This window comes from Sus scrofa, chromosome 6 (assembly GCF_054392235.1).
Source record: "Sus scrofa isolate SSC_HxYL_T2T_F1_AM1 chromosome 6, Sscrofa_HxYL_maternal_Yorkshire_Landrace_v2.0, whole genome shotgun sequence".
Classification (NCBI taxonomy): domain Eukaryota; kingdom Metazoa; phylum Chordata; class Mammalia; order Artiodactyla; family Suidae; genus Sus; species Sus scrofa.
Genome location: NC_139388.1, coordinates 98,014,678 through 98,028,877, shown reverse-complemented (window position 1 = coordinate 98,028,877; position 14,200 = coordinate 98,014,678). Strand labels below are relative to the sequence as shown.

Genomic DNA, 14,200 nt, shown 5'->3' with positions numbered 1-14,200 from the left:
TATAGCTCCTGCATTTAGGTCTATGATTCATTTCGAGTTATTATTGTCATTATTTTTTTGGCTCTGCCGGCACCATGTGGAAATTCTCAGGCTAGGGATCGAACCTGCGCCGCAGCAGTGACCCCAGCTGCTGCAGTGATAATGCCAGATCTGTAACCCACTGCGCCACAAAGGAACTCCCATTTCAAGTTATTTATTTATTTTTTTCTGTCTTTTCTAGGGCCTCACCAGCCATACATATATGGAGGTTCCCAGGCTAGGGGTCTAGTCGGAGCTATAGCTGCTGGCCTACGCCAGAGCCACAGCAACTCGGGATCCAAGCTGTGTCTATGACCTACACCACAGCTCATGGCAACCCCATATCCTTAACCCACTGAGCGAGGCCAGGGATCAAACCCGCAACCTCATGGTTCCTAGTCGGATTCATTAACCACTGAGCCACGATGGGAACTCCATCAAGTGAATTTTTGTATATGGTATGAGATAGGGTTGCAGGCTTCAGTGATCTCAGCACCATTTGTCAAAAAGACTATCCTTTTTTCATTGAATTGTCTTGTCACCACTGAAAATCAGTTGATCATAAATGTAAGGATTTATATCTGGACGCTGAATTCTGTTCCCTTGACCTATGGTCTGTTCTTATGCCACTACTACACAGTCTTGTTACTCTAGCTTTGTGTGATAAATTGTGAGGTTCTTTTGCTAATTTTTACATGAAATCTGTTTTCCTAAACTTCAGGACAGGATTGATCAGTTTATTTTATCTAGCTTCATAGTTTTAGAACTCTTCTCTTTTCTTGGTTTCATGAAGTCTTCAAAAATAGGGTTTCATGATGGCTGAGATCCCTTTTGCTTTCTCTTTGCTTTCTCCTGCTTTTTGGGGCCTGCATCTTTTAGCTCTCGTATCCCTGTGCTACTCAGTTTGGAATCTTTCCCGGCAGTTTATGATATAAAAACATAAAAAGAAGAAAGCTGGTCACTGGTCCTGCTGTTCATGTAACCTCTTTTAACAATTTTTAGAAATAGGTAATGTACACATTTAGGATTCTTCAACAGTTCAGTAAAGTGAAAGTCTTCCCCCATCCTTTCGTATTAAGAGTTTCAAGAATTTCCTTTCAGAAAGAAAAAGTATACATTTACCAAAATATATGTAGTTTTTCATGGGTTTCCTGTCGTGGCTCTGTGGTTAACGAATCTGACTAGGAACCATGAGGTTGCAGGTTCGATTCCTGGCCTCGCTCAGTGGGTTAAGAATTCGGTGTTGCTGTGAGCTGTGGTGTAGGTTGCAGATGCAGCTCAGATCCCATGTTGCTGTGGCTCTAGCGTAGGCCAGTGGCTACAGCTCCGATTAGACCCCTAGCCTGGGAACCTCCATATGCCATGTGAGCAGCCCTAGAAAAGGCAAAAAGACCAAAAAAAAAAAAAAAAAATATATATATATATATATATATATATATGTAGTTTTTCTTAAAAAACATGTGTTTATATAAATTGTTCTTGAACTTGCTTGTTTAGTATATCTAAAGGATGTTTTAAATTGGGAATATGTATCATCTGAAGGCTATTATTACCATTAAAAATATCATTCTTAAGGCTTCTGAGAGTAACTTAGGTAATGGGGCTCTTCTCTTGGGCCTGTTTTCTTGGTGGAAGTTAGGATTCCTGTGTGGTTTAGGGAAGGAACCAGGGCCAGCTGTAGGGCGTTTTCCCAAGGTCATCTCTCACCTCCCAAGATTTATGTGATGTTTTCTGTAATGCTTCTCTTATAATTATGAATCCCATTAATGTATCCTATGAGGTTATCCTGGTTGTGTGGTCCATTCTCCCAGCTGTCCATCATCTGTTGCCTCTGGTTACACTGTTTCAGGTTATAGGTTTTTCAGGACCTCTGGTAACTTTGATGCTTTGACTGTATGTATCTTCCTTGTCAATTGGTCCTTGAGGATAAGGGATAGTCTTCTGTGTATTAGGGCTCAGAAAGCATCTTTCCTGACTTGATGGACAGGCTGCCTGAGAATACTGATGACGCTTTGGGGGATTTGTGTTTATTCCCTCCAGGGGAACCAGGAAGTGGGACGGAAAGTGATACTTCTCCTGACTTCCACAATCAGGAAAACGAGCCCAGCCAGGAGGACCCTGAGGATCTGGATGGATCTGTGCAGGGAGTGAAACCTCAGAAGGCTGCTTCTTCTACTTCCTCAGGGAGTCATCACAGCAGCCATAAAAAACGGAAGAATAAAAACCGGCACAGGTCAGTGGCAGGGACCACCTTTACCCATCCCAGCCCCACACACTTAGAGCTTCCATGGCCGTTGCTGTGAAGGGACTTTACTGAAATAAACATTCTTTGGGGTTGGTGCAGTCTTTCTGTTGCTGATGGGGAGACATTCATGTGGTCCAAGGGAAACAGGCTCATTTTTCTCTCTCTAAAGGAGGAATTGGTGGGTATCAGAGTAACTCCGAAGGAAGACAACTTTCTCACTGTTTCTAGTGTAGACAGATTTGATTCCATGACACTTTTGTTTAATGCAGTGACTCTGAAATCTTTTTAGAGGAGGAAAAGGGAAGTAGAATGGAATCTCTGTACTAGCATTTGGAAAATGCCACTAGTATGTATCGGGAAGGGGCAAAGTGGGATAAGTCTTTTGCTCTTAATGCTGATCCCTGCCTATTCTTATTCCCTGGAAGATGGAGAAAACTGATCTGACATGCCTTTTTTCTTGTTAAATACAAGTTTTTTGATTCTGATTTTTAAATTTTTATATATCACTACAATATACTGATTTTAGTATCACAGGAACAGTCTAAAGGCTGTAAGATATGAGAGCACCTTTCTAGATAATGTTGGTCTGCTGGGTTTTTTTGTTTTTGTTTTTTTTGTTTCTTTTTTGCAGTGCGTAATGAGATAGGAATCACATTGGTGGGCAGAGATGTCAGGGGACAGCCAGAGAGGTCACGTGTCCCCCTGCTTAGGGTTAGTATGATAGTTCCAGGGCCTATTAGCTTAGATAATTGGAAATTATACAGCTGCACTCAGAGAGGGTAATGCATAGTTTCTGGAGGCAGGATTCTTGTCCCCAAACCTTCTTCTGAGAGGCATGAAAACCAGATGCTCAGTAGGCTGGCTTTTTCCTGCCCCACTTAGGAGCCTACCTGCCGAGGATATGAAAGGGGGCGTGCAAGGACTGGGTGGGGTTCCGTGTCCTCCAGTTTGCTTCTGGGCTGGCTTGTCCCATAAAACATTCCTTCACACTTGCAGGGTGTTAATGTTAGCTTGGTGGCTGTGGCACACAGGGATAACAGAGAATTGACTCTTAACGGGTGTAAGCCTCCTTGGTATCAACTGATTCTTTAATTCTTTTAAGAGCTTTTCTTGTCTGGTGGTGGTGGTTTTTAGACTGTAGGAATAGTGTATTCTCCAGATAGTGACTAAGGACAGCTGCTTCACATTTTTCTGCAAACCAAAAATCACATGCCAGTCTCATAAGTGCAGTAAGAAAGAGCCAACATTACATACCTTTTTTTTTTTTGGGTAAGGCTATAGTGAATTTGGTCACTGTGAAAGGACTGATGCTACTAGCTTAATCATAAACAGCAGAGAAGCATACTCTTAAAAGTTTTTTTTAATTGTCAAGATAAAAAGATCATGTCCTGTGTTGCTTTTATTAAGTTTACCCTAGTGTCATTTTAAAAGAAAGAATTGTTTGCCTATTTCAGAGTATCTAGAGTAGGGGGTAAAGTCCTTGAAAGTTCCTGGGGCATCTTTTCCCATCTGGACTCTCTAGATAGCTATTTTTTATTTCAGGTAATACCTTCTTTTTCTTAATGATCTGATCAGTTGATAAAAGGGAATTAGGCATTGAACTTAACTTTCTTCTTGCAGGTTTCTAGTAGACTCCCATAGGAACAGCGTTTCTTAGCCTTCCTTCATGCGGCCCTAGGGGCTAACTCCTTCCAGAAGAATCCTAGGATTTGTAAAGATCTTTGATGTTAGTTATTGTTTTCACAGTGGGGCTTTCTGTCTGGAAAGCAGGTCCTTTTCTGATTCCCTTGGTTTACTCTCTGGCTGGGCTTCTCCCAAGGCCTTAAGGACTCACCTGCCACCAGGGAGGAGGGTGGAGCTGGTTTGCCATCTTCCTGGAGAAAACACCTTTAGTGCCCCTTCTCGGATTCCTGTCATCTTTAGTCAGGAATTGTGTCTGGCCGAACCCCTCGCCCCCTGACTGATGCTGTCTCAGTGGGTCTGACAGATCGGGGGTGGGGCTGGAGCACTTTGCCTGCACAAGTTTGTAACTTTGCTCCAGGTACAGCATTATTTCTGCTCCAATGTGCCACACCTCGTATAGTCAGCTAAAGCCCATAGTAAATTATTTCAACAAAAGTCTGCATACCCCCCATGTGCCAGGACTGTTTAGTTTAGTAGAAATAAAGTTTTCCTTTGGCAGAAAGGAATAACTTTGAATTTGTCCTCTTTAGGAATATGAAAGTTTATCAAACAATTTTTAGCATTCATAAAAGACAGCAATAATATAAATTCTCGTGTTTTACGTAGTAACTGAATGATAAGTCCCAATGTCTTTAAAGAAAAAACTTGAAGTTATAACCTACATTTGCTCTTACAGGTTTTTACTACTATATCTAGAATTCTTCTAGGTGGTTTATGAAGTTTTCATTAAATAGGTACAGACTACTTTAATTTCTGGACAAAGTTTTAGGCTGAAAGTTTAATTTTTGATAGTTTCTGGTTTGTGCACTTACTGTATACTTCTCCTAAATGTCTTATGTGAAACTATTGCATAAGAGCTATTGAAGTGAAGCTTTCTTCCAGCTTCACTCTTGCAAACATTGGCTAGGAGGAAATATAGCCGTTTTGTATATTGTTTTGCCACCTATCTACAGTCTGAAAGGCACTGGAACCAGCTAAGGAACCGGTGTCATGCTCCTGGTTAATGTTTGCTTTGGAGGTCTGCCCAGACCACGGTCTGTTAGCAGTGATGGCTGGAAATGACCTTCTCCTCTGGGCGGCTCCTATCCAGACCCCTGAGGCTTGGGTGCTCACAGATGTCAGCTTCCCTTTGTTTTAAGAGAGGAGCTGCAGGCCTTGGCATTCCCATATTGCAGCCCTGACATAAACAAGTAACTGCCCTCACTGATTCAGGGACAGAGTAATATGGCTTTGTAGTTTCTAGAACAAGACTCTTATCTGACCCTCGGCTTCCAGCATAAATGCTGAGAGAAGGAGTATTATGTTTGGACACGCTTAAGACATAAAACTTAGAAATTGCAGAATGTTTTCTTTTTCAAAAATCGATGATGCTTTTATCTTTCATTTTCGTGAAAGTATATTATGCTAAGTTGTTCGTACTGTCTTCAAAGCACCTTTCATTATATGACTAAACCTTTTCTCTATTCCTTCTAATGCCCCGTTTTATTTTTCATTACATTTAAATATTTTAAAAGTTCTAACTCAATCTGGCAGCTAATAGAAGGCCTGCAGGTATCTAGTTTTCTAATGAAATAACTTTTCTTTTTATAGTCTGTTCTTCTGATATGAAATCCATTGAGGGAAAGGAATCTCCCAACCACAAGATCTTTGGTTCTTTGATGTTTGCAACTTTATGGCTTAAGATTCTTTAAACTGATTTTGTTTCTACAAATCTTGCTAATTAGGGTGGCTAATCAACTAATTTATTCAATTAGTATATTAATTTCTATTGCTTTCTTCCTTTCAAATGCTGCCCCTCAGCCCGTCTGGCATGTTTGATTATGACTTTGAGTAAGTTTGATTTGAATTAGTATTTGTGCTGTGTTGTTTAGTGTGTAGAGACCAATATGCCTTTTTAAGACCTTTCTAACCCATAGTTTATCTGTTTAATTGTAGGTATGTATATTAGGTTAGGCTGGGAAGTTTTTTTTAAAAACAGAAAAACGTGATGGAGGTAACATTTTATTTAATAACTTAAGCAAAATTAAGTAAACTTCACTTTATGCATTTTAATTTCTTTAAAAATAGATAACCCTTACTTTAATTCATATTTAAATTGATTTCCTGGCTTTGCTTCATAAGGAGATTAATAGTTTAAGATCATGATATTTTGCTTTGGAAAGATTTAAAAATCGAAATTTGTTTAATTTCTCTCATGTTTCATGTTCAGAAATACAAACTCCTAGTCTCTTTCCTGTTCTTAATCACTCTGTGTCTCAGTGATTATCAGCGATATAGTTGCAGAGCTAACGCAGCATTAACGTAGAGCATGCCCTCTTAATCCAGTCTCTTTATTGTGTAATTTTGGAATAATTTTAAAAAATTATATGGCTTTCATAACTGCTATAGTCTATTTCTTTCTGAGTCATCTAAGTTTACCTTGTGGCAAGAGTATCTGCTCATGTTTTTAATAAACACTCGCTTAGTAACATCTGGGTAAACGACTAAACATGACATAGTCTAATGAAGAATGTGGATTTCACTTAACCAAATAGTCTTTGTTATAGCTTGTGCCCTATGCAGTAGCTGGTCCTTGGACCTTTTTTCTCTAAATTAAAATGCAAATATCTTTTATCTTTCCTATCACAGGATTGATCTGAAGTTAAACAAAAAACCACGCGCTGTAAGTATCAGCCAGACCATTTCAGAGAGGCTGGTAATTTTTGGAGATGGTTAGAAAAATGCATTTGTCTTCAGAGCCTCAGTGTTCCTCATCTGGGGTCACAGATCTCATTTTAAAGCCCAGGGTGTCCATCTGGATACACTTCGACTTGTAGGTTTATTTACTTTCTTGATATTTTGGAGAGAGAAAGGAGTCACGTTTTTACTGAACAAAAATTCTTTAGTTAATTCTTTGATTAAATAATGAGCTGTTAATACTAGCTCCCCACATCACCCCTGGCTGGTGAGCTCTCAGGTCAAATAAGGGCAGAATTGATGTTTCAGTCCCCTTGTGGACTCAGAAGACGGGCCATTTTCAGATATGAAATGTTATCCCTTATATTTGAAATAGAACTTTTGGCTAGAGAACAACCCTCTAGCAGAGTGGTTTTTGTTTTTTTGTTTTTTTTTTTTTTTGCTGTACTCATGGCATGCAGAAGTTCCCAGGCCAAACCTGTGCCACAGCAGTGACAAAGCCAGATCCTTTTTTTTTTTTTTTTTTTTTTTTTCTCTTTCAAAGGCCACACCCTCAGCATATGTAAGTTTCCAGGCTAGGGGTGGAATCAGAGCTACAGCTACCAGCCCACACCACAGCCACAGCCACGGGGGATCCGAGCCACATCTGCAACCTATGCCGTACCTTGTGGCAACACCGGATCCTTAACCCACTGAGCGAGGCCAGGGATCGAACCGGAATCTTCATGGATGCTAGTCGGGTTCTCAACCCACTGAGATACAACGGGAACTCCCAATGCCAGATCCTTAACTACTAGGGCACTGGGGAACTCCAAGAATTTTTTTCTTAGATTCAAACCTATTGTTCTGCTGAGAGTAAGTTGGAACTTCTGTTTTTCTCTCTTCAGGACTATTAGAAGACTCATTAGTGCAGAAGCTTCCAGGCTGCAGAGCCCTGCTTCCCTCCTCCGACCTCACAAAGATAAACATCCCTTACCTGAGTGGTGGCCATCCATCTCTGCTTGCCCAGACCCAGTGCCTGTGACTCTGAGTAGTTTGTTCGGAAACGTGGTGACAAACAAGTCATTTCTGTAAGACCACATCGGATCATTCACTTTGTGTCATTTTTAGTAACAGAACTGCAGGAAGACCCAAGACATGGTTATAGTCCCAGCAAGCTGCTAACTGTGCATTTCTCCCTTCTTGGAATGAACGTCTCCCCCCAGACTGGCTGGCACCAGCTTCATCTGTGATACGCGTCGGAAAATGTTCTCTGGGTTTGTTTTTATGCTGAAAGTAGGACACAGGTCACATTTCAGAGGGAGGCTGTAAATATCTGGTGTTTTCTTATTTTGTTTGTGTTTTATCATTTTTCTGTTGTTGTTTTTACCATCTTATTTTCTTTGGGGACTTTTCATAATGCCGTTGTACAGCTCATACCTTCCTGCTTACATATCTGATCATCTGTTTTGTGCAGTTGCCAATATTCTGAACTGAAAATAATCTGGTTTACCATAAATAAAATGGGGACTTGGCTTTTGGGGGGTTTTTTGCAGGGGGAAGGTAAAGAGTGTTTATTTAAGAATTACCTATCTTAAATCTGAGTTGGAAGCAGTTTCATGTTCAAGGAACAGGAAAAGCTGAAAAGTGGGTTTAAATCAGTCCTTTTAAAATAGATATTTTTATTCTTTTTGTATAAATAAAATTTCACAGGCTTTGACTTCTCATGCTTTACTTTTAAATCGGAAGTTGTTTTCTCACTTATTTATTCGTATCATGCCTTACGGAAATTTCTCTTTTTCCATCTCTTCTCTCTTTGCTGATATTTGCCTGATTAAATAATTGTTCTGAAAACCACTAAGGCAAATGGAAAGGCTCCATACTGTACCCAAAGCTGATAACATCCAGAGCTCTTGAGCCGAGTGAATGCATGATCACCGAGAGGCCGTGACGCCCAGCAGATGCCCTGTCCTTTCGGGGTGGATGGGCTGAGGAACCTGCTGACGGCTATTACCCGCCTCTGGAACGACCCACCTCAGCTGCACATCGGCATCACATGGGATGCCTAAAAAGTACTGATGCCTGGGTCCCACCTGCCAAGACTGACGCAGGTGCAATCTAGCACTGGGGGGAGTCTTTCAAAGAGTCCCTGGGATTCTGATAAGAAGCCAAGTTGCGAACCACTGCATCAGAAGACTGGATGGTTCGATTTCAGTTCTCTGTCCTGAATCAGTTTAAGGGATGCAATGTGGGGCCTCACCTTTCCTTTGACTCTATTTAGTCATAGTCCCTTACTTATGTCCATATCTCTGTTAGAAAAAAAGATGTTCCATTTGTGATAATATCGGTAGGACTGAACCAAGGATTGCGTCTGTGATCAAAACACGTCTACCCTGTCAGATGTGCAAAAGCTTTCACTCTTGTTCTCAAATAAACGTTGTTTTTTTTTTTTTTCTTTTTTTTTTTTTTTTTTGACTCTGTGGCTATTTAGATGTCTTTGCTTCTGTCTTTGATAGCAGAATTTCAGTGTCAGGGATTTTTAAGGAAGTAGTTTCTTATATATATTTTTTTCTTTAAACAAAAACCTAACCACAACTAAAAACAATGGAAACCAGAAGCTTTCTGTATCCTTTTTTGTCAGTTGATCTCCTTTCCTGGGAGGAAGAGGTGGGATCCCTGCTGTTTCCTGAACTTTGAGGAAAGCACACAGCAAGCCTGAAAATATTTCTATCAGAGTTTGACATTTGCTAGGGAAATAGTAGATCTACTCTTAAAAAGATGTATTATTTTGGCATTCCCATCGTGGCGCAGTGGAAACAAATCCGACTAGGAACCATGAGGTTGCAGGTTCAATCCCTGGCCTCTATCAGAGGGTTAAGGATCTGGCATTGCTGGGAGCTGTGGCGTAGGTCCCAGACGCGGCTTGAATCTGGCATTGCTGTGGCTCTGGCATAGGCCAGTGGCTACAGCTCCAATTAGATGCCTAGCATGGGAACCTCCACAGTGTGGCCCTGAAAAGCAAAAAAAAAAAAAAAAAAAAAAAAAGAGAAGATAGGGGAGTTCCTGTTTGTGGCTCAGTGGCAACAAATCTGACTAGATCTGTGAGGATGTGGGTTCGATCCCTGGCCTTGCTCAGTGGGTTGGGAAATCCAGCATTGTCTTGAGCTGTGGTGTAGGTCGCAGATGTGGCTTGGATCCCATGTTGCTGTGGCTATGATACAAGCTGGCAGCTGCAGCTCCAATTCAACCATTAGCCTGAGAACTTCATATGCCGTGGGTGCCATCCTGAAAAGCCAAAAAAAAAAAAAAAAGAAAGAAAGAAATTCCTCTGGAGTTCCCATTGTGGTGCAGTGGTAACAAACCTGGCTAGTATCCATGAGGATGCTGGTTTGATCCCTGGCCTCACTCAGTGGGTTAAGGATCCGGCTTTGCTGTGAGCTGTGGTGTAGGTCACAGATCCGACTCGATCTGGCGTTGCTGTGGTATAGGCCGGCGGCTACAGCTCCAATTTGACCCCCAGCCTGGGAACTTCCATATGCCTCAGGTGGGGCCCTAAAAAGCTAAAAAAATTTAAAAAGGTTAAACATCATGGCTTTGACCCAGACATTGGCCAGTGGAGGGATAAATTTATTTAGGTGGCTGTTGCCCTTGCAGTTCCCATCTGTAACACTGGATGGCAGTGGGCTGCTGGGTGGCTTATGTCCTCCCCTCTTAGCAGCCCATCAGCCACCCCTGATCTGGATAGGCCACCAGGACCACAAAGAAGATGCTTCCTTTACCAGGTTAATTGAGTTTGAAGTAGTGCTTGGCTTCCAGTCTTTAACCTCAGTATCTCTACCGTAAAATTAGGTTGTGATGGTAGTTGTACAACTATAAATATAATTAAATTCATTTCTTGGGCCGCTCCCGCGGCACATGGGAGGCTCCCAGGCTAGGGGTCCAATCGGAGCTGTAGCCGCCAGCCTACGCCAGAGCCACAGCAATGCCAGATCCGAGCCGCATCTGCGACCTACACCACAGCCCATGGCCACGCCGGATCGTCAACCCACTGAGCAAGGGCAGGGATGGAACCTGCAACCTCATGGTTCCTAGTCAGATTCGCTAACCACTGCGCCACGACGGGAACTCCCAAAAACATTGAAATTCTAAAAAAAAAAAAGGAATCTCTGATGGGACTATGGGAATAGGTTGCCTTTTGCTCTTTCTGGTAATTATAAAACATTAAAAAAAAAAAAAAAAAATGGAGTGGCTCAGTGGAAAGAAACACGACTAGAATCCATTGAGAGTGTCAGTTCAATCCCTGGCCTTGCTCAGTGGGTTGAGGATCTGGCGTTGCCGTGAGCTGTGGTGTAGTTTGCAGACGCGGCTCGGATCCCGCGTTGCTGTGTCTCTGGTGTAGGCCGGTGGCTACGGCTCCAATTTGACCCCTAGCCTGGGAACCTCCATATGCCGCAGGAGCGGCCCTAGAAAAGGAAGAAAGACAAAAAAAAAAAAACCTTGTCCATATCTGAGCGACATGCACATGTATGTGTGTCTCTTACAGAAGGGGTCGCATGCTCTTTTCAACAGTAATATAGCTTAGAAGATGTTCTGTAAAATGCAGCGGCCTCGCTTCTGTTGACTACCTAATACTGCATTACATGTGTTACCAAAATCTATCTACCAGGAGTTCCCATCATGGTTCAGCGGAAACAAATCTGACTCGCATCTGTGAAGACGCAGGTTCGATTCCTGCCCTCGCTCAGTGGGTTAAGGATCCAGCGTTGCTGTGAGCTGTGGTGTGTAGGTTGCAGATGTGTCTCAGATCCTGCTTTGCTGTAGCTGTGATGTAGACCAGCAGCTACGGCTCTGATTTGACCCCTAGCCTGGGAATCTCCATATGCTGAGGATGCGGCCCTAAAAAGACCAAAAAAAAAAAAAAAAAAAAAAAAATCTATCGACCAGTCTTCTGTTGATGGTGTTAATGTTTTTCCCCATCTTTTGGTGCTCTGGTATCTTAAACACATCATTTTGCAGATATAATAATTTAAAAAAATTTTTTTTTTTAAATGAGAGTTGCAACGTTTATTTCAGGTTTTCTCGTGTTATGTTTTGTTTTGTTTTTTTCTTTTTTGCCACTCAGGCAGTATGTGGGAATTCCTGGGCCAGGGATTGAACCTATGCCGCACAGCAGCCACCAGAGCCACAGAGATGAGAACGCAGGAACCTCAACCTGCTAGGTCATCAGAGAACTCCCTGCAAATATAATTCTTAGCAGTGGGATTGCTGAGCCAAAGGGTTAAAATACGTAGATCTGGATGTAACTTTAATCTTCCAGATGACTTTGTTTTCTGGCTGCACCCTGAGGCATATGGAAGTTACCGGGCCAGGGACTGAACGACCTGAGCTGTGACAGTGACAAGGCTGGATCCTTAACCTGCTGCGCCACAAGGGAATTCCCAGGTCACTTTTAAAGTGGGAATGCATGTATTTGTTTCTCCTTTTCCTTTTCCTTATTCCTCTAGTAACTGAGAATTTTTCTTGAGTAATTTGTTACCCAGAGCAGGTGGAATTTTCTGGAACTCTAAACTCTGTAGGTCATGACTGTGACATCTGGGGTTTGCCAGGTAGAGTTATAAATGTCATTGAGAATTCCTGGGTTTTGCCTTAGTACATACTTGCCATATTATTCTCTTTATTTTATTATTATTATTTTTTTGCCGTGGCAGTGGCTTATGGAAGTTCCCTGGCCAGGAACCAAACCTGTGACCCAGTGCTCCAGAGGTGCCACCAATCTGTTGGGAACTCCCCATATTATTCTCTTTAGGTATTACCTAACATCCTAGTGTCCAGGCCCTCAGGCTGCTCTGGCAGCCCTGGGGGCTAAGCCGGCCCCCTGCTCCCCAGGCAGTCATACCAGGAGGCTCCAGCAGGTGGCAGGCAGAGCACCACAGTGCCCCTGGCCTTTAGCAAGGTTCTCTGGGAGCAGCCAGAATCAGAGCCTTTGGCCCCTTCCCAGGAACCTGCCTCCCAGCAACAAGCCTAACTTGGTGGGGTGGGGTAGGTTGCCCAATCCTTTTCTCCCACCTAGTTTTGCAGGCCGTTTCTTACATGAGTGAGCAGTTTAAGATCACCGGCATCTGCCTTGAGCTGGGCTTCGAGGCCACACCCCAGGATGACGGCCTCGGGCCTCCTCCCCCTCAAGGAACTAGCTGGAAGGATTTACATACCACGGCCTGGGATGACTTCGGTTTCCTTAATTGTAGGGCCCTACTTCCTGTCCCTGTCAGCCAAATTTCCCACACCCTTTCCATGAACTAGGAGGTCCCCAGAGCAGGCGCGTACACCCTCTGTCCACTCTGCAATATGGTCTAGGAAAAAAATGAGCTGGAGGTTTGAGGAGGCTTGGAGCAAAAATGCTAGGATCCTGGCACCGCTTTCTCCCAGGGCAGGAGCCTCTGGGGACCAGCTGGACCCAGGGCTTGGGGCTGGTGACACGACCCCTGCCCCCGACTCTAGATTTGTGTCCCAGTGAATCCTGGTTTCTCTGCGGCTCACGCATTCTATCTCTGATAGAGCCTGGCACCTCCTTCAGGGCAGGGGGAGATACGTGCTGGTTTTTCCAGAAGATCTGAGGCCGGGGAGGGCATGGACCAATGCCGGTAGGAAGAGGGAGGAAGTGGCAGCTGCGATGGTGACTGGTGGCCTTTCCCAGCCACTGTCCTATACCAGCCTGCTGGAGACAAGCCTTGTCTGGAGTGTTCGTAGGCCTGGGCCTGGTCGGCTTGGGAGCAGCTCCCCTGGGGCCCCAAGGCTCTCCTGTTCCTAGTTTAGTTCCCCAGATCTTTCGGGACTGCTGGGTTTCCTCAGGCTGGTACAGTGGCTGGGGACAGAGTGGGCGGGGACCTCCAGGGTAGGAGTTTCATCCACTTCTCTGCCAGGGAGGCCCAGGTTTCCTAGTCATCCTGGGCCCAAGTGGGTGTGGTTAACCCCTGTGCAGGACAGAAACAGCAAGGCTCAGGCCCCTGCTGGTGAGAGCTCCGGGTGGGGTGGGGTGGGGTGGGGTGGGCTGTGGCTGATCGAGCAAGGGCTGGCAGGAGGCCCTTTATGAGCGCCCCAGGACCATTTCCCAACCCTGCAGGAATTTGCATATGCCCTGTCTGGCTTCTCAGCTCCTGAAACCAGGAAAACAACAGGAGGAAAGAGCTGGCTGGGCAGGGACGGGGAGTTTGATCCCCTCCAGCCCCTCAGTGGCTCCAGCTCCTGTCTTGGGGTCAGGTTCAGACCCTGCCACCCTCTCCTTCACACTTTACAACCACCTTGTGGGGCAGGCCAGGAAGCCAAGGCTCAGAGAGGGGAAGTGAGCTGCCCAGGGTCACCCCAGTGAAGGGAGGAACCTGAACCCAGAGCCGCTTCCTCCCTGTGCTGCCACTACCACTCTGACTGAGGTGTCCTCTTGTCAAATCTAGGGAGAAGCAGGGACCATGGTGTCCCTTTCACAGGTAGGGATGTCGAGGCCGTGTGGATAAGGATGCTTTGGCGGGGGTGGAGGACGTGGTGGTAAGAACTTCGCCGTTAAAACCCAAGTCGTGGGAAAGAAACATTCTGGGCATTGGGCCG

At 44.1% G+C, this 14,200-nt stretch overlaps 1 protein-coding gene across 9 annotated transcripts in view; it reads left to right on the top strand.

Annotated features, from left to right (window-relative positions):
• The window catches only part of MEAF6 (MYST/Esa1 associated factor 6), a 29,773-nt gene extending 20,718 nt beyond the window's left edge, over positions 1-9,055 (top strand). For 2 of the 9 annotated variants that reach the window (XM_021093429.2, XM_021093430.2), the window contains 4 exons: positions 2,059-2,251; positions 5,747-5,776; positions 6,575-6,608; positions 7,510-9,055. In XM_021093429.2, coding sequence (XP_020949088.1) covers positions 2,059-2,251; positions 5,747-5,776; positions 6,575-6,608; positions 7,510-7,518 — 266 coding nt within the window. In that variant the 3' untranslated portion in view covers positions 7,519-9,055. 9 annotated transcript variants of the gene reach the window in all.
• Positions 9,056-14,200: the final 5,145 nt, after the last annotated feature.